The 24,010-nt window shown below is 36.9% G+C and overlaps 5 protein-coding genes across 5 annotated transcripts; 1 reads left to right on the top strand and 4 right to left on the bottom strand.

Annotated features, from left to right (window-relative positions):
• Window positions 1–295: 295 nt before the first annotated feature.
• On the bottom strand, window positions 296–2,526 carry LOC105683040 (serine/threonine-protein kinase RIO2). The gene is made up of 5 exons (XM_012395331.3): window positions 2,177–2,526; window positions 1,888–2,029; window positions 1,428–1,806; window positions 1,072–1,356; window positions 296–966 (listed from the first exon to the last, which is right to left on the bottom strand). The coding sequence occupies exons 1-5, from the start codon at window positions 2,240–2,242 to the stop codon at window positions 351–353; spliced, it is 1,488 nt and encodes a 495-aa protein (XP_012250754.2). The 5' UTR covers window positions 2,243–2,526; the 3' UTR covers window positions 296–350.
• An 855-nt stretch (window positions 2,527–3,381) lies between these two features.
• LOC105683120 (arf-GAP with dual PH domain-containing protein 1-like) lies at window positions 3,382–8,073 on the bottom strand. Its single transcript, XM_012395492.3, has 6 exons — window positions 7,770–8,073; window positions 6,666–6,891; window positions 6,053–6,251; window positions 5,566–5,925; window positions 5,268–5,490; window positions 3,382–5,175 (listed from the first exon to the last, which is right to left on the bottom strand). The coding sequence occupies exons 1-6, from the start codon at window positions 7,849–7,851 to the stop codon at window positions 5,108–5,110; spliced, it is 1,158 nt and encodes a 385-aa protein (XP_012250915.1). The 5' UTR covers window positions 7,852–8,073; the 3' UTR covers window positions 3,382–5,107.
• Window positions 8,074–8,211: 138 nt separating this feature from the next.
• Window positions 8,212–10,735, bottom strand: LOC105683042 (WW domain-binding protein 11-like). Its single transcript, XM_012395334.3, has 7 exons — window positions 10,533–10,735; window positions 10,277–10,402; window positions 10,104–10,201; window positions 9,814–9,985; window positions 9,463–9,716; window positions 8,826–9,351; window positions 8,212–8,755 (listed from the first exon to the last, which is right to left on the bottom strand). Exons 1-7 carry the CDS (start codon window positions 10,594–10,596, stop codon window positions 8,313–8,315), a joined length of 1,683 nt encoding a protein of 560 aa, XP_012250757.1. The 5' UTR covers window positions 10,597–10,735; the 3' UTR covers window positions 8,212–8,312.
• A 355-nt stretch (window positions 10,736–11,090) lies between these two features.
• On the top strand, window positions 11,091–22,344 carry LOC105683076 (E3 ubiquitin-protein ligase RBBP6). Its single transcript, XM_012395408.3, has 16 exons — window positions 11,091–11,241; window positions 12,117–12,299; window positions 12,379–12,613; window positions 12,691–12,930; window positions 13,039–13,205; window positions 13,273–13,644; window positions 13,756–14,020; window positions 14,119–14,365; window positions 14,432–14,741; window positions 14,826–14,895; window positions 15,002–15,289; window positions 15,359–15,529; window positions 15,637–15,924; window positions 19,067–19,318; window positions 19,399–19,644; window positions 19,719–22,344. The coding sequence occupies exons 2-16, from the start codon at window positions 12,134–12,136 to the stop codon at window positions 22,240–22,242; spliced, it is 5,841 nt and encodes a 1,946-aa protein (XP_012250831.2). The 5' UTR covers window positions 11,091–11,241; window positions 12,117–12,133; the 3' UTR covers window positions 22,243–22,344.
• Window positions 22,233–23,831, bottom strand: LOC105683078 (centrosomal protein 20). Its single transcript, XM_012395411.2, has 3 exons — window positions 23,582–23,831; window positions 23,264–23,473; window positions 22,233–23,158 (listed from the first exon to the last, which is right to left on the bottom strand). Exons 1-3 carry the CDS (start codon window positions 23,607–23,609, stop codon window positions 23,016–23,018), a joined length of 381 nt encoding a protein of 126 aa, XP_012250834.2. The 5' UTR covers window positions 23,610–23,831; the 3' UTR covers window positions 22,233–23,015.
• Window positions 23,832–24,010: the final 179 nt, after the last annotated feature.

Here is a 24,010-nt window from a genome sequence, read left to right on the forward strand (position 1 = left end):
ATCACGCCAAAAGTTGAATGAAACTTCTATGAAAGTATTCCTTTATCGGAAAATTCACTTTTTTGGGGATCGGATTTAATACCACAGGCTGAAATTGTTTTTTAATCTGGTCATAGCCGAAAATATTTGGATCAATCCGAATTTTATAATCTGGACTTTTTTGTAACGACGGTTAGAAACAAAAATCACTACCTTATCCTCCAGTTTCTTGGAGCGGCGTCCGACAGAATTTCGAACTCGTTTGAAATAAATTTTTAACTTACTAACTAAAATAATTTATTTGAACGAATAATCATTTTCGGTTACATTTCAATATATTTATACAAATTGGTTGGATCGATGATTACATTTTATTCGCAGCCCCATAAACCAGCTCCAGAAGATTGTTTGATATTGTCACGATTTTCTCTACGAACTCTGGTAGCAGCGCTAGCCTCCCCTTTAGCTAATAATTTCCTGGGCAGACTTTTCTTTGCCCTTTTCTCTAGGGAGAATTTGACACGTTGCTTTATCACTTCCGGAGCAATCGTGGTCGCTGTTGACACACTTCTTATGCTCGGTGCTTTGCTAAATGCTCGGCTGTACATCGATTCGTCATCGGAAGCAGCGTCGGTCTTAATTTCGTTTAATTTTTCAATGGGCTTAATGATCTTGTTGATGGCGTTGTCTTTACAGATAACTTCATTTTGAGGTTCTAGGCTTTTTTGATGGGTGCCTTGGCCCGGGGACTTCGTTAATGCTTTTTCAAGAGTGGATGCAGGATCTGTGCTGAAATCTGCATCAAAGACTTTTTCAACGTCGATTCTAAGCTTCTCGATTTCATTTTCCAAATTTTCTTCAACATCATCCTGCTCAGATTCCGATGAATCATCATCATTGTCTATTCCCATTTCCAGGAGCAGGTCCTTTTCCATCTTTTTCGTTACTCCACTGGCTTTGACTTCTATGTCTATGCAATCTTCGCGCCTACAAAAAGACTTGGAATAAAATATCAAAATATTTTTCCCTACTTTGGACTGCAATACTCATACCATCATATTGACCTCTCTTATTAGAAATTTCAGAACTCACGATATATCCTTGAAGGTTGGGAAAAATTCGCTCTCATAGGCAAAACGTCTTTTGAAGAAGTCTCTTATGCAGTTTACATCCCTATCAAACATCATTTCAGCATTTGGATGTTCGGTTGAGACCATTTGAGGAAAATCAATGATGATTGGTTTTCCCTCGTTAGTTATCATGATATTGAATTCATTGAAATCCGCGTGAATGACACCATGATTAGCCAATTGGTAGATCAAGTCCATTAAATCTTGGTAAAGTGCCTCAACATCGTCCACCTCATGTACTGCGCATCTGTCAATCGTAATCTGATTATTACACAAAACTTTAATAGATAAAGGTCGTTCTAGAATAAATAAGCGTACAAGGGTCTTCCATCAATGAGATCCATAATGACGCAATGTCTATTAAAATCGATGGGCTTAGGCACTGGAAATCCACGATCGTGTAGTGCTTTCATGTAAGCAAATTCTCTGGTGGCTGATATACGGGACAAGTAGAGCCAAGACATTGATTTTCTGTGTTGGTGATAATCTCTTTTGTCTTTTATGTTTCTGAAGCAAGTTCGTCCTAGCCGATGTAGCTTCAAGCATAGAGTATTTCTTTCATCATCTCCTACAACGTAAATATTAGATTCCTTTCCCACGCCAATTTGGTTTCCGAAAGATGAAACGATGCCACGGGAAGCCAGAACCTTGAGTGCAAGGTAATCGTACCCTGAGTTAGTCAGGCGATATCCGTCATCTGAAATTTGTGAATGATGGATTAACGTATTTAGTTTGATCAATTGTGATCGAGCAGTCGATCATGACAAAAACAGCTTACAATGCTTTCCACGTTCATAGCTAAGCAGACGATGCTTGCACAGTTCTTTCAGTAATTTATGTACTCCTCCGTGACGAAGATTTGCAATCTGTGCGGCCAATGATGCTGGAACCAGTTCATGGTTTTTCATTCCCATTTCAATCTGAAATATCAAAAGTTTCCATGAATACTAATTTGGATGTGCATTTGAGTGTGTTTGATGGATGACATGTTAGTATTTTTATGAACCGCAAACAAGGGTTGACAAGATGAAACAAGATAAAACATTTAAGATCTAAAAAACACTTACCGCTGTTAATACACGAAAATCTTCACGAGTTAAATACCGCAACATGGTTACATTCAACTTCCCCATGGTTATCGAATGTTGTGCTCAATAGTGATATAAGGTTAGATTATGCAAAAGAATTTTCGTTCGCACGAAATCCTAAGAACTGAGAAAGTTCATTAAACTGAAAACATTTAACTATATTTTCCCCAAATTTTTCCGTGCATGAAATGACAGTTACTCATGTATACTTCATTTACAAACCGCGTGTCTCACTTCTACATATGCAACACGACAGAAAATCACATCATTCGAGTCTTTTGAACGACGATTATCGACTGGGATTATTCAGCAAATCAGAGACCAAATCGACGCCGCCTTATCAGCGGGTAGAATTTGAACAGTTCTTCCGGGGTTGCGGGTAATATACAGACAGGCAAGATTCTTCTCAAATTAAAAAGTTACATCGTACATCAAAACCACGTTGATCAAAACCAGAAAAGAAAACTATGACGATGAGGTCTGCGACAACTCGAAAGTTCGTTTATTCATACGTTAAATAAATTCACAAATTCAAATTTCGAATAAGCTAATTACTTCCAACAACGGTGGGTCGCAAAAAATTGAACAAGCATTATCCTGCGTCGCAACCCCTCTTCTCCATTGTTGTCAATTTCGTTTTTTTGAATAATTATTATTAAAATAATTCTAATAATATACCTACAATGTATAGAATAATTTAAGTGCATCTGCATACAATAATAATAATAATAATATTATTAACATTATGTAGCAACATTATTAATTGCAAGGTAGCTATACAAATACAGTAACTAATATTCATTTGTAATTCAACTGATATTTAATAACAGTGTACACCAACAATATAATCAGCATATAATAAGTGAAAACAGTAGACAAAAACAACAACACATCGGAATAGAAAGTTCCTTTCAAAAAATAGAAACTCTGCCCTGTTGTCGTATTTTAATAAATTTCTGAAAATCTTTACTTGTACATTGGTGGGTAGATGTTTCATGCGTTACGAACAAAGCATGCTTAAATTAAAAGAGATATAATTTCACTATGATGACATTTTTTTAAAGGCGAATCGATGTTATTCGTTATGTCAATGAAGCATATTTTTTGTTGTTCCAAAATTCCACATCATATCCTACTTTGTTTTTTTGTTCTAAACCTAAGTATATAAAGTTCTGTATATTTACTAATTTTATTTTTTTGTATATTCCAATTTCTTTTTTTTTTCTTAGAATATTTCAGTCATTGATTATTGGTTCTATATCCTATGTAGTGCAAGCCATTGAAATAATAATTACAAAATCGAATTGCATGCGCCCCCTCTCATATTATCTTAACCGATAGATTAGCATATTAATGGCTGCAGTAAAATGTATAGTATCGTAGGCCCGACATTAAAATAATTAATAGAGTCACATTTGAAGACAAGATATAAAGCGGATTATTGCACTTCATAGGATTGGTGATGTGAACAATAAACGACAAAACTTCTGTCATTTCGTACTAGATTTTTCATACGTTCCATAAAAATAAGTTCGCTAATTCTATCTATCAAGAATTGAATTCTAGTTTGTCGAATGATTTTATTGAGCTCTCGTAATTTAAATTGAAGTAAGCCTCATTTTGTGGCAATGTAAAAATTTGTTATAAATCAACAGCAAAAGATTCTTTGAATTAACATGAGAGGAGGAAAAGTAAAAAGTTTATGGACAATAGATAGACAATAAGCATAAATTATGTGGAGTGATAGTGAACATGATTGAGAATTAACATTTAATTAAACCTTTGGTATTTCAAACGTGTTATGAGATGATCACGGGATGTGAAAAATGAAAGAAAAAAAAGGAGAATAAATTACTTTGATTTTTGCTTTTGTCGATTTCCACCATATATCTCATCTATCCGGACATGTCAAGCGGCTATCTGTTTAGTTTTGTAAAAATAATTGTTATAGTAGCATTTGTTGCACATTTTGCAACCCGATTCATTGGATTATGAATTAATGGCATTGTGTGAGCGATGATAAGTTGTACATACATATGAATATAGTTATGTACATTAAGTATATGTATGTATAGTATGTGTATAGTTGTATGTATGCTAATTTCAAAAGTAATAAACTTTTACTTGACATAGTATTTGTTTTGTTTTTGTTTTTACGACTCAGTGGTAATTGTGACTGATAAAGTGTCTGCTATTGACTAATTTTCCTTAATTTATTAAAAATTTATGATACTTATGACGTAGTTATTACACCAGTTTCACATTGAGCATTTCAATGTCAATGGGGTGTGACGATCGTCTACGCTATTAACACGTTGCAGAGTTTCGAAAATTTGTTCCATAGTTTTGTTTTTCAAACCCAGTTATCTCAAAAACGTCATCACTTTTTGGATCTTATGATAAACATAGGATCATATCATTTAGAAAGTAAGGTAAATGCATCGCCATAGTAGCTTGTTTCATAACAGAGCCAAATTTGTTCCTTATATTTTTTTTCTTTTAATTGGATTTAATGTTGAAAGCAGTAAGCGTGTAAATAGATTGGCACTTTAGCAAATATTTTTTTTTTTTTAATTGTTATAATGGTATCCAGGTTAAAACAACGTCGACATCCTATTAAAACTAGTTTCATAGCCAGTCTTGAGAATTTTATAAATTACATGCACCAGTGATACCTGTCGAGGAGAAAAAAAAAATACGCAGAGATCTTTCTCAAGTTAGGTCGATCTTCTATGTACACATTCTCACAAAGCTATCATCTTGTCATAAAGGGACAAATCAACGAGTGCAAAGCTGGTTGATTTTAATAGGTCACTTCAATGAGTTGTAACTTGTGTTATTACTAGTTTAATTCGATCTCCTAGATAACAGTATTTACTAATTATGACAAATACCTAATGGATCCCAACCCTACCTCACTGATGAAAATATATTCATCGTACCACTAGTTGTGCGTTTTCTCACTAACCGCGCTGCTACTGAAAATTTGATAAACAATAAATATTGGTTATAAGTTATTTTGAGGAGCCAAACCACCAAATAGTGGAGAACTATGTAAAAAAATACTCACTTGCTGCGTCTTGCGGCGTCAATGGTTTGTCGATCACCCGCTGAATTACGCTCATCCACTGTGATCTGTCATCATCGCTTTGCGCGGAAAGTAAAAAACTTCTGTCTGGAGTTTCAAGTGTGAAGGAAAAGCCCTGGTCTTTCGCACCCGCTGGCACACCCTGCTTCACAGCAAAACCATCTGTTGCATGTCCCAAGAAAATTTCACCCTTTGGATGCGCATCCTAAAATAAATCACAGTGAGCGTACTTTGTTACATTCCTTATTGATCAATCAACTTGAAATGAAATGAGTCGAACCATTGGATCATCGTGGTACATTAGTTTTCGACCGTCCAATGTGAACCATCTTTTTTTATAAGCATCCGACTGCCGTGGCCCAGTCTTCCATAAATAACCCTCTCGAGCGAAATCTCTTGTTAGCTGACTCAGGAGCTCAGATTCAGATGTTCCTGGGTATGCGATTTGAAGGCGGTGGAGCTTTGCACATCTGATAGCTAAGTACCAGTTTGTGATGACTTCCGGTTCTTCATGATAAACGTAAATATGTCTAGTTGTTCCATCCTTCATGAATGATATTTGGAGGCTGTTTTGAATTCCAGTCTTTGCCGGTGCAAAAGCCACGTTTAGTTCCGATATCCTCAAAACTGCTTTGGGCTCCTTGAAAATTGTCAATGCTTAATGTTGGACGTTTCATTTGACGTTTGGAAGTTAATAGTTATTATTATAATTTGCTTTTGATTTAATATTTCTCTGCTCTATGATTACCTAATTAAAGTATTTTCACCTTGTTCTCTTTCACATGATATTTTAGCGTATCGTCAGCTTCGGAAAGAACAAATTTCCGAGGATGATATTTAGAATCTTCTTTCCCTCGTTTCATCAGGAATCCTTCCATGAAACCAGCAACATAGTGATTTTGTCGTTCTGGATGGCAAAACTCTTCTCGCTCATATTTTGCTCTGATCCATTGTTCAACTAAAACTCTTTTGAAAACATTTAACAATCAATCGATCAAAAAAATCATCATTCTAGCATCTCATATTGGATTTGTTACAATGGCGGTCTGGTCTAAGAAAAATATTGTCAGTTATGCATGCGTGATATTTTTCATCAGATATAAAAACTGATTGGTAATGAAAAAGCAAGTTTGCTGCTAGCTGCAAATACTTTGTGGCATCGAACCACTTCCTTTCCTGATAATGTCTGTCATCCTACGTTGTTTCTTAGTATTCCTTATGCAATCAATCTTCTAAATGTAATCATTATAAATATTTGTGCTGTAGACTCAGAGTTCTTGATGAAACTCGGGAGACATTATCACATGAAATTGAACCCTCAATGAGATATTTGACGACAACTGGTTGAACTATATCATTTTTTTCTATTACAACACTTACTGAGGAGCATCCTGATTAGGTCTTCGATAACAAGAAGGCACCCGTTCTTCATACTGAAGACGTGCAGCGGTGTTTCCAACTTCTCTGACACGAGTTACTTGAGAATCTTCCCATCTATCCAATTTCAAATGTTTTACTTTCGATATATGTGCTCCCATAGACCGGTGAACACCTGCACATCTTGTGCAGACAAATATTCCAATATTGTATGACGCCCATTCTGGGTCTGAAAATTACAATCATATGAATATTATTTCAAAACTTGATACACAGGAAATGAATATTTCTAAATCACACCGATATTAGATGACTAAAAACTAATATCTAAAAGCCTGCTCTCTCACTTCACCAAAATAATACACAATCACCCGTTATTGATAAGATAAATAAATGGTCAGGTTAGTCATTTGAAAATATAATGGATATTATCTAGTACACCAAGAGTCCCCAAGTTTTTCTCTTGTTGTTCTTACGTTTCAAGTTTGAAAAATCTTTGTATGAGGAAATAATTTCAGAGGAATACCACAGGATATGATGCCACATCCTTGAATAATGAGTTTGCTAGACAAATGGTTTGAAACTAAAGTTGTCAACCAACTGTACCATGTAACGAAAATGAATTTGGCAAACGATTAGCTGAAAATATCTAGCGGCATCATGAATCTATTTTTCATTTCTCAAAATTCATTGAACTACTGTTAACTAAAACTGTACTTGTCACAATATTATTCTGTTAATGTCATAAAAATTGATGCCAGTGACCAAGAAAAATCTTTAGTCAATGCCAAGGGTTACCTTAAATATCAATTATCTTAGCGAGAACTGAAAATGGGTATATGTTGGAATTGAACCAGCGTTGTCTTTTGATAGTATATATATTTTAATGTCTGATTGATAAGTCGAAATAAGTAGAAGAACCTGAATCTGATCAGTGAACTTCCCTGAACAGTGAAGAAACAGGCATTACTTCTCTACTTGTTAGGGAGCAAATCACTCTCGCGGTTCATTTGTTCGCCAAGTTTTGAACGTTAAACATATCGTATTTTATATTTCATGACAAATATTTACGATATAAAATATCTGCCATTCTCGGATTGTACTCACACTTTGCTCCGCAATCGGCGCACACGTTATTTCCAGACTTTTTCAGGAGCTCGGCCAGCAACTTTTCGTTAGAGTCAGCCATCTTGATACACTAACCCCTAACTCCCCCCGATTCAAGGCAAGTTTGCAACACTGATTCATAATAAACGCAAACGATTCGAGCGTGTATTTCAGCGTGTCAGCCCTTTTCGTTCAACTCGAGTTTAATTGGTTCAATATTCTGAAATTATCTAGTTTTTCCATTTTCTAACTCAAAAAGTATAACGAAGATTGTGTGAGCACATAAGTATCTTGGTAGAAACTTTGACCAAGGTTTGAGCTGCTCGTTTTTTAGGAGATACTTAATTTTTACCCATAACATCTTGTATCTTGTTGTAAACATCTTTGATACTCAAGAATAGCGGAAGTTTTCTGAGGAGGTAAATAACGTTAAGACGAAATGTTGACTGTGTGAAATATTTAATTGCAATTGCTAATTGAATGCTCTTTGTTAATATGCAGCGACAATACCAGCGTGATGACAAATAAATACAAATCATTTGTTCAAAGCAAGCCTTCCATTTCTTGCATGAACTGCATGTAGGCGTCATCCTTAGTCTTTGGTTGAACGAGCCTCTGAGGCTGAGCTTCGATGAATCTGTCAGGCATTTTAGGTATAGAACTAGGCTTTTTCTTATCATCTCTTTTAACTCTAAGAGACGTCGGTAGAAAACGGGTGACGTCAGCGGCCAAATTTCTGATTTGTGGTTTAGCTTCGATTGTACTTGAGCTCTTGCCGTCCTTATCCTTTCTGTTAATGAGCTGTGGAGCTGCCGACAGCACGTTTGGTGTTTTTGGCTGAGATCCTCCAGTAGACTGATTCTGGATTTGAGAATTTGCCATATTTGCTAAGTTGCCCAGATTCGGAATCTGCATTTGCGGTGGTGGCATTCGCGGAATGCCAGGTGGTCCTGGTCGGAGAAGACGAGGCATACCGGGTGGCGGACCTGAAGTGTAATTCAATTTAAGTTTTATAGTTCTTGCCTACCTGGATATAAAGTTATCGAGTTTCATTACCTGGTGGTAGCCTGAGTCCAATGCGAGGTGGAGGAGGCGGTGGCATTCGAAGAGCATGCATGGGTGGTGGTGGTGGACGATACAGAAGTGGAGGTGGGGGAAGACCAAGAGGCGGTAAAGAGTGTTGGTGTGGATGTTGCGGATGATGAGGATTGTGTGGCGGAGGATGACCCATCAATCCAGGAGGCTCTAGACCTTCATCCTGTTCAGACTTTCCGTTGGAGTTAGCTTTGGCGTTCGCATCAGCATCGAGCAATGTTAATCGAGCATTCAAGTCTTGTGCTCGTTCAGTTTCTCTTTTCTTGTGCACGACTTCCATTTCACGCATAAACTGATCAATATCCTGTCCAGCCATTGCTAACATTTTTTGCTGCAGAGTCGTAGGTTTTACCTTGGAAGATTCTTTTTCCTTTTCAATCTCTCTTCCTTTCTCTTTTTCTTTCTCTTTGAGTTCTGATGATTCTTTTTTATCATCCTTATCATCAGCAAAACGAATTGTTCTGGATTTGAGGCTCAACTCTTTGGCCTAGAAACATAATAATGGCATTCAGGAAATATGGCTACATTATAGCTCAATTTGTTTTCAACTTTGATTACAGCAAACTTTATAAACATGTATGAGAAATTAAAGTATTACCGTTTCAGTTGGCTCATCTTCATCACTAGATAGATCTGGTGGCGGAAACGGTGGGACTCCCGGAGGTTCCTTATTGATTGGTAGCAGATTCGTAGCGGATGTAGCAGATGTATAAGCACTGGTTTTCTTCAATATACTCTGTGGTACAGGAATATTCATCAATGGATGATGAGGTATGAATGAAGAGTGGGTTGAGTAAAGGTGAGAAGGTGGTTGCGGCATCTCTGGTAGCGGTATTTGGGAAGTCAAAGCCCCTGTGAACAAGAAAATCATCTTATATGAATTCAACAGCGATGATTGGTTCATGATTTCTAAATGCTAATGTGAAAAAATTTCCAAATAATTTCATACCTGGGTATATTCTTGCCACTTCACCACCAGCAGAAGGCAGTGGAATCTCATCCACTTGAACTTGCTGTGCGTGTCGGACTGCGTCAAAATATGTGACTAAATCTATCCTTCGTCGTTCATATTGTATTAATTGTTCCTTTAATTCCGTCCATTTTTCTTGATCATCCTTGGCCTATACATAAAAAATATGTTGGAAGCAATCCTGCGTTGATTGCACTAAGAAGCACCTATTGTAAATCTCCAGCTGCAGTGAATTCACTAAATTGTTTAACCAAATGACGCATACTTACATACATTTTTAAGACACGATCCAGGGTTTCTTTAAGCTTTTTTCTTTTATCTTTCAAAACTTTCTCATTCAATGGTGGAGGCTGCATAACATTGTACTCTATGCAAATGATAAAAAAACAATTGATTTAGGAAGCATTCATAGGAGGTATAGTATCAAATAACGTTTTCATACCCATTTGATCGATTTTTTCCATCTCCTCGATAATCTGTGCTGGATCTTTTCCTTTAAGGACAGCAGCGCGTACGAGTTGACGTTGCTTCTTGTTTTTCTTCAGCTCTTTCTTACGTGCTTCCTTACCTGGAATCGAAAGTCGGTATTTTATGGTTGACAGTACTTACAATTAGCTAAGCTTTCAGAGAATTGTTTACAAGTTTATCATGAATGGACAGTGAAGAATAGGGTTATGCTGATGATTATTTCCACTTACGGGCTTGATCCGTAGGATTCATATATTTTCCACTTTTAGTGGTATTTATTGACCGTCGACCCATCTTTGTAGATATATTTCTGCACAGTTTTCACAATAAATCTTTAAAATGAAGTGATTTTACACAAATTATTTACAACACCGACAGGCGACTGTACCGCCGGAGGTTTTGGGCTTTGGGTGGAATAACTAGTGGAATATCACTACCGTAGCGAAGTGGTACGACAGCGCGCTTCTGTCGATTGAACAATGGGGGCGCTTGGAATGGAATTTCATCTTCAGACCTGGTAATGACGTGCCGTTTTTAGGGCATATGGACATGAAAGGGCAAAGACTGACTATTACAGTCCAGGCATAATTATGATTAGTCTTAGAAATTTTCAATCAATGCGAACAATTATTTTCTAACATGTTCATATCTCCGAAAAAATATAGTACGTGTTTAGCATATTCTGAAATTCCCGCTAAACCGGAAGTTTGTGGATGTCGATTGTCGGAGCACTAACAATCTAACAATAGTAGATAGGTATTTCCAATGGTTGAACCAAAAACCGTTTTGAACGTCGACCGTCGAATTTCACAATCGAGTCATGTTGTCTTGAAAAGATTTTACGTTTATTGCTGGGGCAGTGGTGTTTTTAGGTCCGAAGATTGTACGATCCCACGCTTTGGATAAAGTATTTTATCAATCTCTGTTGAATAATGGAACGTAAGTAACTCGTTTACAGTATTTCATGTTTTGAAAATCTTTGTGATCCGATTCATTATTACGTGATTCTGTATTTAGTTGTAAATACAGAACTTTGTCAGGCTGAAAGGATCGTCCGGACGACCGACTTTGCGAAACCCAAACAAATTTATACTTTCTACCCATTTGATTTTCTATAACGCAACTGTGCGTTGGAAATGAATTTGTAATTTTTTCTCGTTCGGAGAGGTATCGGATTTTACCTCCGATACCTATGTAGGTTATGCCATTTATTATGAGACGGTAAATCAATCACCAGAAATTTTCTAATCACTCAATTTCACGCCAACACCGCCAACACAGGCATGTATATTTTTGATGGAAGGGTATTCCTAACCAACCAGCATGCAAATCAAAATTTCATTGGTTCTATAAGAGAAATTCATGAATTCACCTTATTGGATATTAGAAATTGGTACAGAATTTAGTTGACCTTGAGAATTTCGAGCATCCTAATACCGTTTTTATCAGTTTACTTTTCACTGGGCTTATGATCCCCAAGCTACTTTCTATTCCAATATTCCTTGCAAAGCTATCTCATGTGAACCAATTCTAACATAAAACTCTCAGTCGTAAGATTTTGGTATTTTGCCATCTCGAGTCACTATGGAAAAAAGATCCAATAGACAAGAAGTTACGTTGTTGTAAGGCTTACGTTTGTGTGAGCTGTATTGCATGGCTCAGACCAAAATGTTATGCCCACATCATCCTGATTCACGTTCTCATGTTCTCCTTGTAAAGTTAGATCTTAATTTCGATCCGCATCAGTAAGTACTGGTTTGTTTAAAGAATCTTCTGAGTTATTATAATGTTGCTTATTACATTGAATATTTCAGTATGCTAGAATAGTACGATGTCTGTACACTATAAATTCAAGTCCACATTGGACTATGATACTGTGTCGTTCGACGGCCTGCACATTTCCGTAGCTGACTTGAAGAAAGCGATCTTTCATCAGAAGCGTATCGGGAAAAATACTGATTTTGACCTGCAAATAACTAATGCACAAACTAAGGAAGGTAGATAATCCATTAGTGTACCAGATATTCTCATTATCAGTGTTATCTTGGTAATAAACTGGACTTGTCACTTTTCTAGATTATACTGACGACAATGCATTGATAGCAAAAAACACAAGTTTGATAATAGCGAGAGTTCCGCTTACTGTTCAACAAAAGCGTTCCTGGGATAGAAATGAAGGACCAGCTATCGGGAGTTCTAAAGATGAAACAAACATGGGGAGATCCGTGGATCTTACTCGGTTGGATGGCTCGGAAGAAGATAAAATTCGTGCCATGATGACTCAGTCGACCCAAGACTATGATCCATCAAAGTAAGTGTATAAACTTTCAACAATTCACCTGTATTCTTTTTATCAGTTAATCATTTCAAATTTTATTCCTTCTCTAGTTACATGAAAATTCGAGGCGCTAATCAAACGGGTGACGTACCTCCGAATTATCGTTGTTACAAATGCCACCAGCCTGGTCACTGGATAAAAAATTGTCCATTGGGCACCAATCAAGAACCTATAGAGATCAAGAAAAGCACCGGCATTCCTAGGAGTTTTATGGTTCCTGTTGAAGGGCCACTGGTACCAGGCGCTATGATGACACCTACAGGTCACTATGCTGTGCCAGCAATTGACCAGTAAGTATTGTGGGTCACAATTTCTCTAATTTTTACATGTGTTTCTTTTGACGAACGCATAAAACTTGTACGACATGTTTTTTATTTTTTTTTTATTTTTCACATCAGCCAAGCCTATAAAGAGGGAAAGAAGGAGCGTCCTCCATTTTCGCAAGAGCCAGAACCTGTTGCCGAAAAATTAGAAATTCCAGAAGATCTAGTATGCACTATTTGCAAAGATCTCTTGACAGATGCTGTGATGATACCTTGTTGCGGAAATTCCTTCTGTGATGAGTGTAGGTATTAGTCAATAAAAAATTACGGTGTTCATCTACGGACATAATTTTCCAAATTTCTTTCCAGGTATTCGCACTTTTCTACTTGAATCTGAGGAGCATGAGTGTCCAGATTGTAGCGAAAAGGATGTTTCCCCTGAGACTTTGATACCAAATAGATTTCTTCGTACAGCTGTATCAAATTTCAAAAATGAGACAGGTTATGCTAAGAGGCAGTCGTACAGATCGGCGATGCAAAGAGCGCAGGCTGTTATTATGGCCGACCAAACAAGAGCTGAAGCTCAACCAGCCGTTACTATCACTCCGCCGCAAAGCGTGCCAACTGCGACACTAGAAGCAAGCAGTCAGTCTGTACCGAAAGAAATTGTTGAACCACAGCCACGACCAGATGGACCACCTCAAGATTTTGATGTACATCGACCGCCACCCGTCACTTCTGGTAAGTTTTTGGTATCAAAATTTTATGCGAAACTTCTTGTAATGAATACTTATATGACGAGTTTTTTATTTTTCCCAAAATTGAATGAATTTGTACATTTTTTGCATGTAGTTCTGCCAGAATCAACTTCGGAATCCGATTTGCAAAGCGACTCGATAACAAAACTGACAACAGACGAAGAGACAGAAGTACCTCCGCCTCCAGGAACTGAGCCGTTACTGCCGATACCGGCAATCGGAAGTTCGCCCGAAAAAGAAAGAGAGAGACGAGAACCATCGGTAGTCGACAGGGAAGAGCGTCGCGAAGATTATGGCGGGGAAAGGCATTCTAGAGAGCAAAGGCGGAGCTTCAGTAGAGATAGTCATCATCGTGATAGGTTTGTGGCTACAATTGGAAACAAAAAATAATGATAATTTTATTGAGAAATTACGAGACTATTCCTTCATTATTCTTTGTAAATCTCAACATTATCAGGAGCAATGACAGAGGTCGTAGGCTGGAAAATTTACGAACAGTAAGCCGCAGGCGATCCCTCTCACCGAGAAGATCGCAACGTGGTGAATATCCGGTACAAACTGGACCTTCGTCGCATCTGGTGAACCATCCTCCGCCACCGAAAACTTATCAAGGACCTTCTCCTAGCAAAGGACATTATCCACCACCAATGCAGTATGACCCAGGTATCCGACGCTCCACCGAAGACCGGCCGGGCACTCCGACGGCAAGTACAATCTTGACCATTTTTCTAGACATTGGTGAAGTTTCTGATATTTATATGTCTTCTCAGATTGATGAACCACATTTACATGGCCCACCTACGGGTGCTCAACCACCGCTTTTGCCGTTTCCACCAGGGGAAGATCGTGTCCCTGCTCCTAATTATAATCAACCACCTCCCAATATGGCTCCGCACAATCCACCACTTCTGCCAGATCCATATATGGGACACCGAATGCCGATGTATCCTCATCAACAAGACCCACATTACGGTCCTCCGAGATATGAAAGACCTCCTTATCAGGCTCCTGGCTATCGACCTCCTCAACCACCTAGAGGTTACTCAGGACCAACCCGTCCATTGCGCGGCATGCATCATGGTGAGATTATGTTCATACATATATTCGTATCGGACTTTTGTCTCAATGATAATAAATGGAATTATGACCTTGTATTTATTGCAGTTGGATATAGAGGACTCCAACCACCACCTCCAGGCTTAGGGAGAAATATTCATAATGGAAATCCACCTGGGTAATTGCAAATTTGTATTTTTTTATTATATTTAGGCAGTGTGATGAAATTAAAAGCAGATGTTAGGTTGCCTTTTTTTTAATTTATTTTGAAATTGATCACACAGAGTAATCGATGACCCGCTCGAAGCTTTCGAAAGAATGCTTCGTGAGAAAGATGAAAGAGACAGACGATTGGGAAAACATAGAAGGCGATCTAGAAGTCGTTCAAGCAGTCTATCCTACTCACGTTCTCGATCAAGATCGTTTGGAAGACGATCACCTTTACCATCCAGACTCAGTAGATCGAGAAGTCCTCTGCCTAAGCGAAGATCATCAAGATCACCTTTGCCATTGAGAGCGAGAAGTCGCACTCCTAAGCGAAGATCTAGAAGCAGAAGCTTTACGATAAGCAGGTAGTTATTTCATTATCACTGTCATGCCTAATGTCTTATAAATTTTCAATTTTCTCTTTTTCTCTATAGATCTAGATCTTACTCTCGAAGCCAATCTCCACGAGGCTCTCTACCTCGGGACAGAGAAAGGGACAGAGATAGAGAAAGAGATAGAGAAAGAGATCGGGATCGGGATCGTGATCGTGATCGAGATCGCAATCCGCCTCCGAGATACAGGTCACCAATTCGATCGCCACCACGGTAAGCGTAACTCGAATTCTGTTGTTGCCTTAACTTTGAGCGGTGACGTCATCGAATTGTTGAAGGAATGAAGACGATAAAGTAATAATGGTAAACATTAATTTCAGATTTCAAAGAGAGAGGGAAAGGGAACGACCCAGATCCCGGGAACCACGTGATGGCTATAACAGCTACTACAACGATTCCCCGGCAAATGATTACCAGTTCAGAGAGCGCGAGCGAGAACCGCCGCCAAGGGAAAGACCTCTATCCAGATATCCAGCAAGGAACCTACCCCCTCAACATAATATACCCCCACTGCTGTCTCATCTGGGACCTGGAAGTCATCCGCCTCCGCTTATGTCACTGGGCCCTCCGCCACTGGACAGGAAAGACTATTATGATTCCTACAACAGGTATTTCTGCCTCAATAGTTCTTTAATACATATACACGTAAAATTATCATCACAACACGTTCACACAAATTTAAATGTTTCGAATAAAAAACAGTATGTGTTTAATCAGTTTGTTTTTGATATTTTTTTTTCATTATTCGGATTCGTTTTATTTTGTCTTTTTCTTATCCTTACCTTCTACCATGGCGCCAAGCTTTTCGCGCATTCGAATTATATCGAAAATGCTGAACTACAAATACTGTTGTTACATCAAAGGAAGTAAAATACAATTTTTAGACCAAACTGAAAAACTGATATTCCGAAAATATGTTATTCTACCGTATTATCGTATTTAAGTTACTGAATTGAGAGATAATTGATTTCCAAAAGTTTGCGGAATACTAGCTTTTCTTATTATTGGGATATAAATTATTTTATTTATACACGTATTTATTATGTAGTATTGTGGAAATTCCTCACACACACTCAATGCACGTCTATTTACAATGTAATATTACATTAGAAAAAAAAGAGCGATACAATTTATGTATAAGCCACCCATAGTCGAATGTTTATGTAAAACATAATCTCTGGACACACGAACACCATGCAATTCGAGTGCCCTTTTATCATTATCATTATAACTGCCATCATTATGAACAAAAATTTGCGAAAATACAAGACTACCGCGTCCTGTAATCCGGACAGCTGCTTTGGTAGGATTTATCTAAGAAAATTTTCTGTTTTTATATAAACATAAATAGTTATAAAATTGTATAAAAAAATTTCATTATTAGTACATACATACTATAGTTTTTGGAGAGGTATTTATACAACAAAAAACTTTGCTCATTGCATGTTCATATCAAAGCAAAGCAGCTCAAATATTCGAGCCAAACTTTATTTTCCTCTACTTGCCAATATAATTATTGTGCTATGCTTCGATATTTTCTGGATTAACGTGATCTCGATTAACTTATTTAAGACCACTTATGTCTCGAGATATATTTCTTACAACAAAATCTTTACACCGTTCTACATAGCCTTGTTGTTGTTATAACAATGTCTTTTAGAAAATATTCGAGTTTCATAGTTAATTTTTCACCTGACTACGTTAACTGTTGTGTATAATATATTGTATCAATAGCGTTAATTAAGATATTTAGTATAAGAACTTGAGAGTTCATGAAAAAAAATAATTACCTCTTTCCAGAGAAAAAAGAAGACTAGAATTAACGGGGGGACGCGGGTTCGAATGTGTCTGAATGGTCTTCGAATTTATGAATTTATGAATTCGGCCAAACTATCTAAACTAATATTTCAATTGAAATATTATCGTTTTCATCTTGAATTACATTATTAAATCGTTTTCATTCTCTAATATCCTGAAAATCCGTCGGCAACTGAGAAATGTAAAAGTAACGACTGCTTTGAATGCTTTCGCGAATTTTTTTTACGAGTATGGAATATTACCTTATCAGACAAGATGAGGATGTGAATCAAATTTGAAAGTGCAATGTCTAGAAATGGCTCCTGCCTCCCCTTGCTGGTTTTTGCATTATGAACGGCTGTGAGTTGTACAACATTCTTTATAGTATTGCTATTGAAAGCACTAATTTTATAAATCTGATGGATTACAGCAATATTTATATTGCAAGACTGAATATTTAATCGCATCTAGGTGTTTTAGATTTTTTTAATTGAATTGGTTAGCACCACTGATATCATAAGCTTTACAAAAATATGAAAACGGCTGAACGAACAAAGCTTTTTTTCTACTTGAAACAAATTATGTCTCATATTTTCCATCATTTGCACCAGCGAATTAGATCAAGTGATTTCTGGTTCTGACCAATTGTTGTGTTTTCATATTTTATTATCGAAACATTTGTATATGTGATATTTATTTGTTGAATATTGTTAACTATGCGAACCTGAGAGTATTTAATTCTTTTTTTTTATTCAATATATTTTTTTATACATATATGTATTTATATATACACACGTATATATACATATGTATATAAATCATAAATCGATTATAATACAATATTCAGATTGTAAACATGTTTGTAAAAAATAAAAAAATACAAATATAGACCTGCAATTAGAAACAAAAACAAAGTGAATGAAGAGAGAAGGTCGCAAGAGATTTCGATCATCGAAAATCAGCCTGAATGCCGCCGTGGCCGTCATCAAGGAGTCAACATGTCGACGTGGTTTCTGATTCAGGTGAATTCAGGGCCAAATCAATATTTGTAACAGAATAATTTTGTTTTCACAGAATCTGCGGTATGCCAATTCTACTATCTTCGTGATTTATCTATCTCGTTTTCATCTATTGACTTACCTTTCGTTTTCCAATTTCAAATATGACTCAACCGAAGTTACTGGATCGAATAAAAGTCATTCACCGTAAACAACAGATATTATGCATATTTTTTCAACTTATTGCTTTTTTATTTCCGCTGTTCACAACATTTGATAACCAGCAGAACCCTAGGGCAACAACGTATGTTACAAATATTGATTTTGTATTTTTTAAATACTAGTAATTATTTTCAGTAAAACATTTAACAACAACGGACATCGTCAACATCAGGTCTAAGGTTTTTATAAATAAAAATTAACCATTTCAGGTTGCCTCTATATTAGAAAAAAATGCAAAAATCTCTAAGGGTAAATATTTCACTAATAAAATTTGAATGTTCACAATTTTTCGTGACATTCAAATTTTTGTTAAATATATATCTACTATGAATATTCATGATGTGATTCTTAAATGTGATAATAGTTTCAGTTATGATAGTGTATAATACCTGGTATCTTAAAATCAATCGTATATGTTAGATCTTAAAAAATAATTTTTAAAATTGTCATCCAGACAGATATTTTTGCTTACTACTTTTTTCTTTATTCTAGAGTTTTCTAATAGCAAGTTGATACTCGCTAGGTCTCAAATAATTATTTTTGCAACTTATGATGCAAAACTACAATTTAATCTTGCTCAGACCTGACTAGTAAATTTACGTACGTTTGGCTCTTGATTACTGATTGAATGACCTTAATCTGGATGTGATGAGGGGAAAATGAAAAGTCACTGAAAATCTAGGCCCTTGATTATGTTTCCCAGTTTAATTGATTGCTCATTGTTTGTCAACAGGTATGCAGGACCCCCGCCACAACGGTTTAGTAGTCCGAATCGAGATCCACCACCTAAAAGATTTGACGATGTCGCACCACCTGGCACGGAGGGTTATTATGATCTTCCACCACCTGGCGTCGATCATCCTGAAAGACTGATGAAAGAAGATAGGGATCGACTACGTCTGTCACGAGATCGAGAGGAACGTGAACATATACCAAAGATCCATGAGCCTGAAGAACGAGAAAGACTACCGATGAGAGATGACAGGTTATTCTGAATTTTAATATTTTACACCTTTCATTTTGCTTCTAGAAACAAATCAGGCAAACATTTTCATGATTTTACAGAATCAGAGAACGTGAAGAACGTATGAGAGATAGAGAAGAAAGAGAAAGAAGAATTGCTGAGAGAGAAAGGGAAGAAAGAGAAAAAATTGCTGCAGCAAGAGAGCGGGAAGAAAGAGGCAGGGAAAAAGAAGCACGAGAAAGGAGAGAAAGGGAACGAGAGAGGGAAAGAGAACGTGAGGAAAGACATCCAACAGATCGAAGAGAAGAAGAGCGAATTGTGGAAAAGCGAGAATTTGAGAAAGATCGGTGAGTTTATTTTCATTTTTTAAGTGACTGCGAGGTCGCTATTGTTCTTTAATGTATATTTTACGTTCCAACAGCTACAGAGAAGATAGAGATCGTTATAGGGTTGAAGAAAAAAATCGTGGTCGAGACAGAGAAAGAAGAGATCGTGATTATGAACCAGACCGTGAGCGTCATGAACGTTATGACAGACATTCGGTGGATAGAAAACGGTTACGAAAAAGTCAAAGCCCTATTCGTCCTAAATCAAGAAACGAAGGCAAAGATCAAACTCCGGAAAAAGGTAAAAGGAAGGAAAAAGAACACGAGGAAAAAATTGATGAGAAAAAGAAGGATAAAAAGATTAAGGACAAAAAGAAGAAGAAGGACGGGGACGAAAAAGAAAAAAAGAAGAAAAAGAAAAAAGAGAAAAAAGCAGCATTGAAAGAAGCAGCTAAAGATGAAGCTTCTCAGAAAGTTAATGAGACCGAAAATGTCGTACCATCACCTATGTTTGAACCAAAACTCGAAATTACTCCTTTACAGAAATTGGAGGACATGGAAGTAGACAAAATTATTCCCGTAGACGTAATTCCTGAAAAAATGATTTGTGAGAAAGTCGTCGATGAAGTCATCGCACCTATCATGAAGCAGGAATTTGAAAATAAATCTCTAGCTATTAATCCTGAACCACCAGAATTTAACCAGAGCTCTCCAGAGCGCATGGAAGAAACAGAGTTTGGGTCGAACCCTCCAAATCCGAATTTCAAACCAATCCCAGAGCTAAAAGCTGAAACTGAACCAGTGGATTCCTTGTATGGCGGTCTAGACGATACTGACATAAAAACGACTCTGACAGAAAAATATTCCTTGGTCATGGAAGCTGAGACTGAAGTTCAGGAGCGAGTAGAGGTGGAAAAATCACCTAAGAAGGATGAATTTCTCGCACCACTTCCCGAATTATCTAAATGGGAAAGGGACGAGACCACCGAAAGATTGGATAGTGTTCCTGACTTATCTGTTGACAAAGTGACATCGGATGAACCCAAATCAACCAAAGTGGTGACATCGGAGGTGTTGAAGCGAGCTGAGAACGCGATTTTCCAGAAAGCAATCAATGCCATAAGGCCTATAGAAATAAAAAAGATAAGCGAAAGTCGAAAAATATTATATCAGAATCCTGAACCAAAAATATTGGAGCCGCCGGAGCCACCTAGGAAAAGTGTCAACGTCACGATCAATGTTGGAAGGAATGAACGTAACGTCGAGATAACTGAACCTTTGAAGAAAGCAAAATTAGACCGCTCCAAATTCAAACCTGTTTCAGAATCCCATTCACCGACAAGGTTGTCGGCGAAGGAGAGGCTCGGTGATAAAGTAGAGGATGAAAAAGAGAAGAAAATAACACCTGTTAAAGGATTTTTAGATCGACACGAATCGAAGCCGGAAAATTCGTCCAGAAGTCGATCCCCGAAAAGCAGTAGGGACAGAAGAATGTCCCCCTTAATGGAGAGACGTCTCGAACCGACAAACCCCATTTCAAACCCAGAACGTAAAGTATTTTTGGATGAAAGAAAACGGGAAAGGGACAGAAATGATCGGCCCAGGGATAGAAACGAATCAAGAATTGATAGACACGATTCTAGATCAGATAGAAATGAATCGAGAGGGGAAAGAGAATCAAGGATGGAAAGGGCAGATTTTAGAATGGGTAGAAACGAGTCTAGAAACGACCCTAGAAATGAGTCAAGGATAGAATCGCGGACTGACCCTCGAACTGAACGCAACGACCATGACAGAGACAGAGACAGAGATAGAGATAGGAAAACTAGAACACCTCCGATAGCCCACAAGAGAGAAGACCTGGTAAAAATAAACTTCGCAAAACGCAAGGAAGATGAAGATGACAAAAAACGAGACAAGAAAATCAAAGAAGATAGAAAACGGAAGAAGGAACACAGAAGTAGAAGCAAATCAAAGGATAGAAAAAAGCGAAAGGAGAAGAAACACAAGAAAGACAAAGAGAAAGTTCTAGATAAAAAACAAAAACACAAAGATGATCCTGCTATGCCAAAGGAAAAGCCAGAGACGGCGATTCCAGCTAAAGTACAGTTTGAAGCCATACTTTCTCTGCCAACAGAAGTGAAAAAGCAAAGAAAAAATCCTAGATTAGTTTCGGATAGAAAACGCAGTGTCTTGGATGAAGCGAGCTTCGAACCTGATTATTCTGCTACAGATTCCGAGTCTGACGGAGAAGATAACAAGACCATGCATACCCTTGCTAAGAAAATCAAACCGGAAATTCCAGACCCTCTGAAGGAACCAGAACTTAAACTAGTTAAAAAACGAGTTCGATCTACCAGCACTGAAGACGAAAGCAGCACCTCTGATAGCTCATCTACCGATACCGACAGTTCTGAAGAATCCCCTAAGCGAAAGAAGCGGAAGCATAAAAAGCATAAAAAAAGAAAATCTGTTAAAAAAGAAAGCACTTCCGATTCTGACACTAATTCCGATTCGTCAGATTCAAGTTCGGATGAAGATAAGCATAAGAAAAAGTCCAAGAAATCAAAGAGCAAGAATAAACCGGGTAAAAAAAAGAAAAAAACTAAACATAAATGACGACGTTAGAACAATTTGGGTGTAATTTTTGGGGACAAGTTTGATGCCAATAATTGATGATTAAAGCACTGTAACGGAAATTATAAACACTAAAAAAATGTTTTTATTGTCTTACATGATTTATTTTTTGACATCTAAGAAATATTACGAAATTCTGGAAATGTATAATCTTTATTTCTAAACACTTATACCTGTTCGATGAATATTCAATTAATTGGGTGATCAACAACAACAAAATAAACAATTACAGAAAATTATTATTCAGTCAATTCGGTTCATCATCATATAAACTGTTCTAGATGATTAAGTAAATTTAATATTGTTTTTTCATACTATCTCTCTCTTTACGTCACACATCTCCGACATAATGTGATAGTATTTGTCACTATTTATTATTGATTTCCCTATTCTCTTTGAACGATGATCAATGTTTGCTTCGATTTTTGCACTAGTTAAGATAAAAATTAATTTAATTCTGAGACGCTGTACAGTGTAACAATTAGGGTATATAAATCCTGAAAACTTAATATTCCAGTAACTCCAAGAATTTAATATTGTGTTATATTATAGTTTCCTAATGTACTTTCAATGTGTAGTTTGAAATTCTATAATAAAACATTCAAATAAATTGATGTATCATCTCGCTATTAATGACAACTCCCCGAAGTTTATTCATTAAAAAAATACTGGAATCAGTTGTGTATAAATCAAAAAAAATTGTTCTCATACTATAAACGCGTATGAATACATACATCCAAAATGAAAGCAGTTCATTATATTTGATTATTCTTTAAATTTTTGAAAGTTTCGATGAGGCTGAAGAGTAATGGCAGGCTTTTACTCTTATCGGTTTCTTTAACTCCCAAATCTTGGGCTAGAAAAGTTCGTTCCATTGGTTGCTTAGAAAGCTCACACTCTAAAACAAAATGAATTCATTTATTCTGATACCTGAATCTACGAGCCTTAGGGTCTAGAAAAATCATCGATAACTATTCCTTGTGTTCAAAGAATCGATAACTACCTGCGATTAGTACCGTCGAAGTATATTTATATCCAATCCAGTCTAAATATTCCCTAATCAGCTCATTAAGTACAAGAACATCATGCGGTGGGGAAAGACGATTAGATTTTTTATGTTTTCCACCCCCTTCGAGCAGCTTCATAACTTCAGTCCTCATTTCTGCTTTAATACGTCCAAGTTGTCCATCTGCTTCCAAAGAATCTCTCACGGCTAACAATAATGAAAAAAAATATAAGAAAAAAAATAAGAACTAGCATTTACATTTTTACAGCGATAAAGTGTCTTTAACGATTCATTTTCACTTCAGTCACATCGTACCATTCATTAAATCCTTCTCGGTCGCCATTTTCAAACAAATAGCAACCACCGGTTGTCACGTGACTAATCACGTCAATGTTATTATTTTATTTTGCCGTGAGAGCGGGTGAGAGTAGAGATTGCAATTTGGCATCCGTCGGACAGCGCTGATTTGTGGTTATTGTTTGAACTATTTTTGCTCCCGCTAGATACGATTAGAGTCCCTATAAAAGATACGATCATCGCCCATCGCTGGAGCAAGGGAGCGGGAATTGGATGTATGTAATTGAAGTTCCCCACTCGAACTTGAGTTTAATGATGCAATAAATAATATAGCATACGAATATCAATCATCTTCCATCATTTTTAGCACTTGCAGCTTGTAATCAACAGGTACGTATGTATACGAAAATTTATATCCCCCAAAAATGATCATTTTAAACAGACATC

This window comes from Athalia rosae, chromosome 2, assembly GCF_917208135.1.
Source record: "Athalia rosae chromosome 2, iyAthRosa1.1, whole genome shotgun sequence".
Taxonomy (NCBI): domain Eukaryota; kingdom Metazoa; phylum Arthropoda; class Insecta; order Hymenoptera; family Athaliidae; genus Athalia; species Athalia rosae.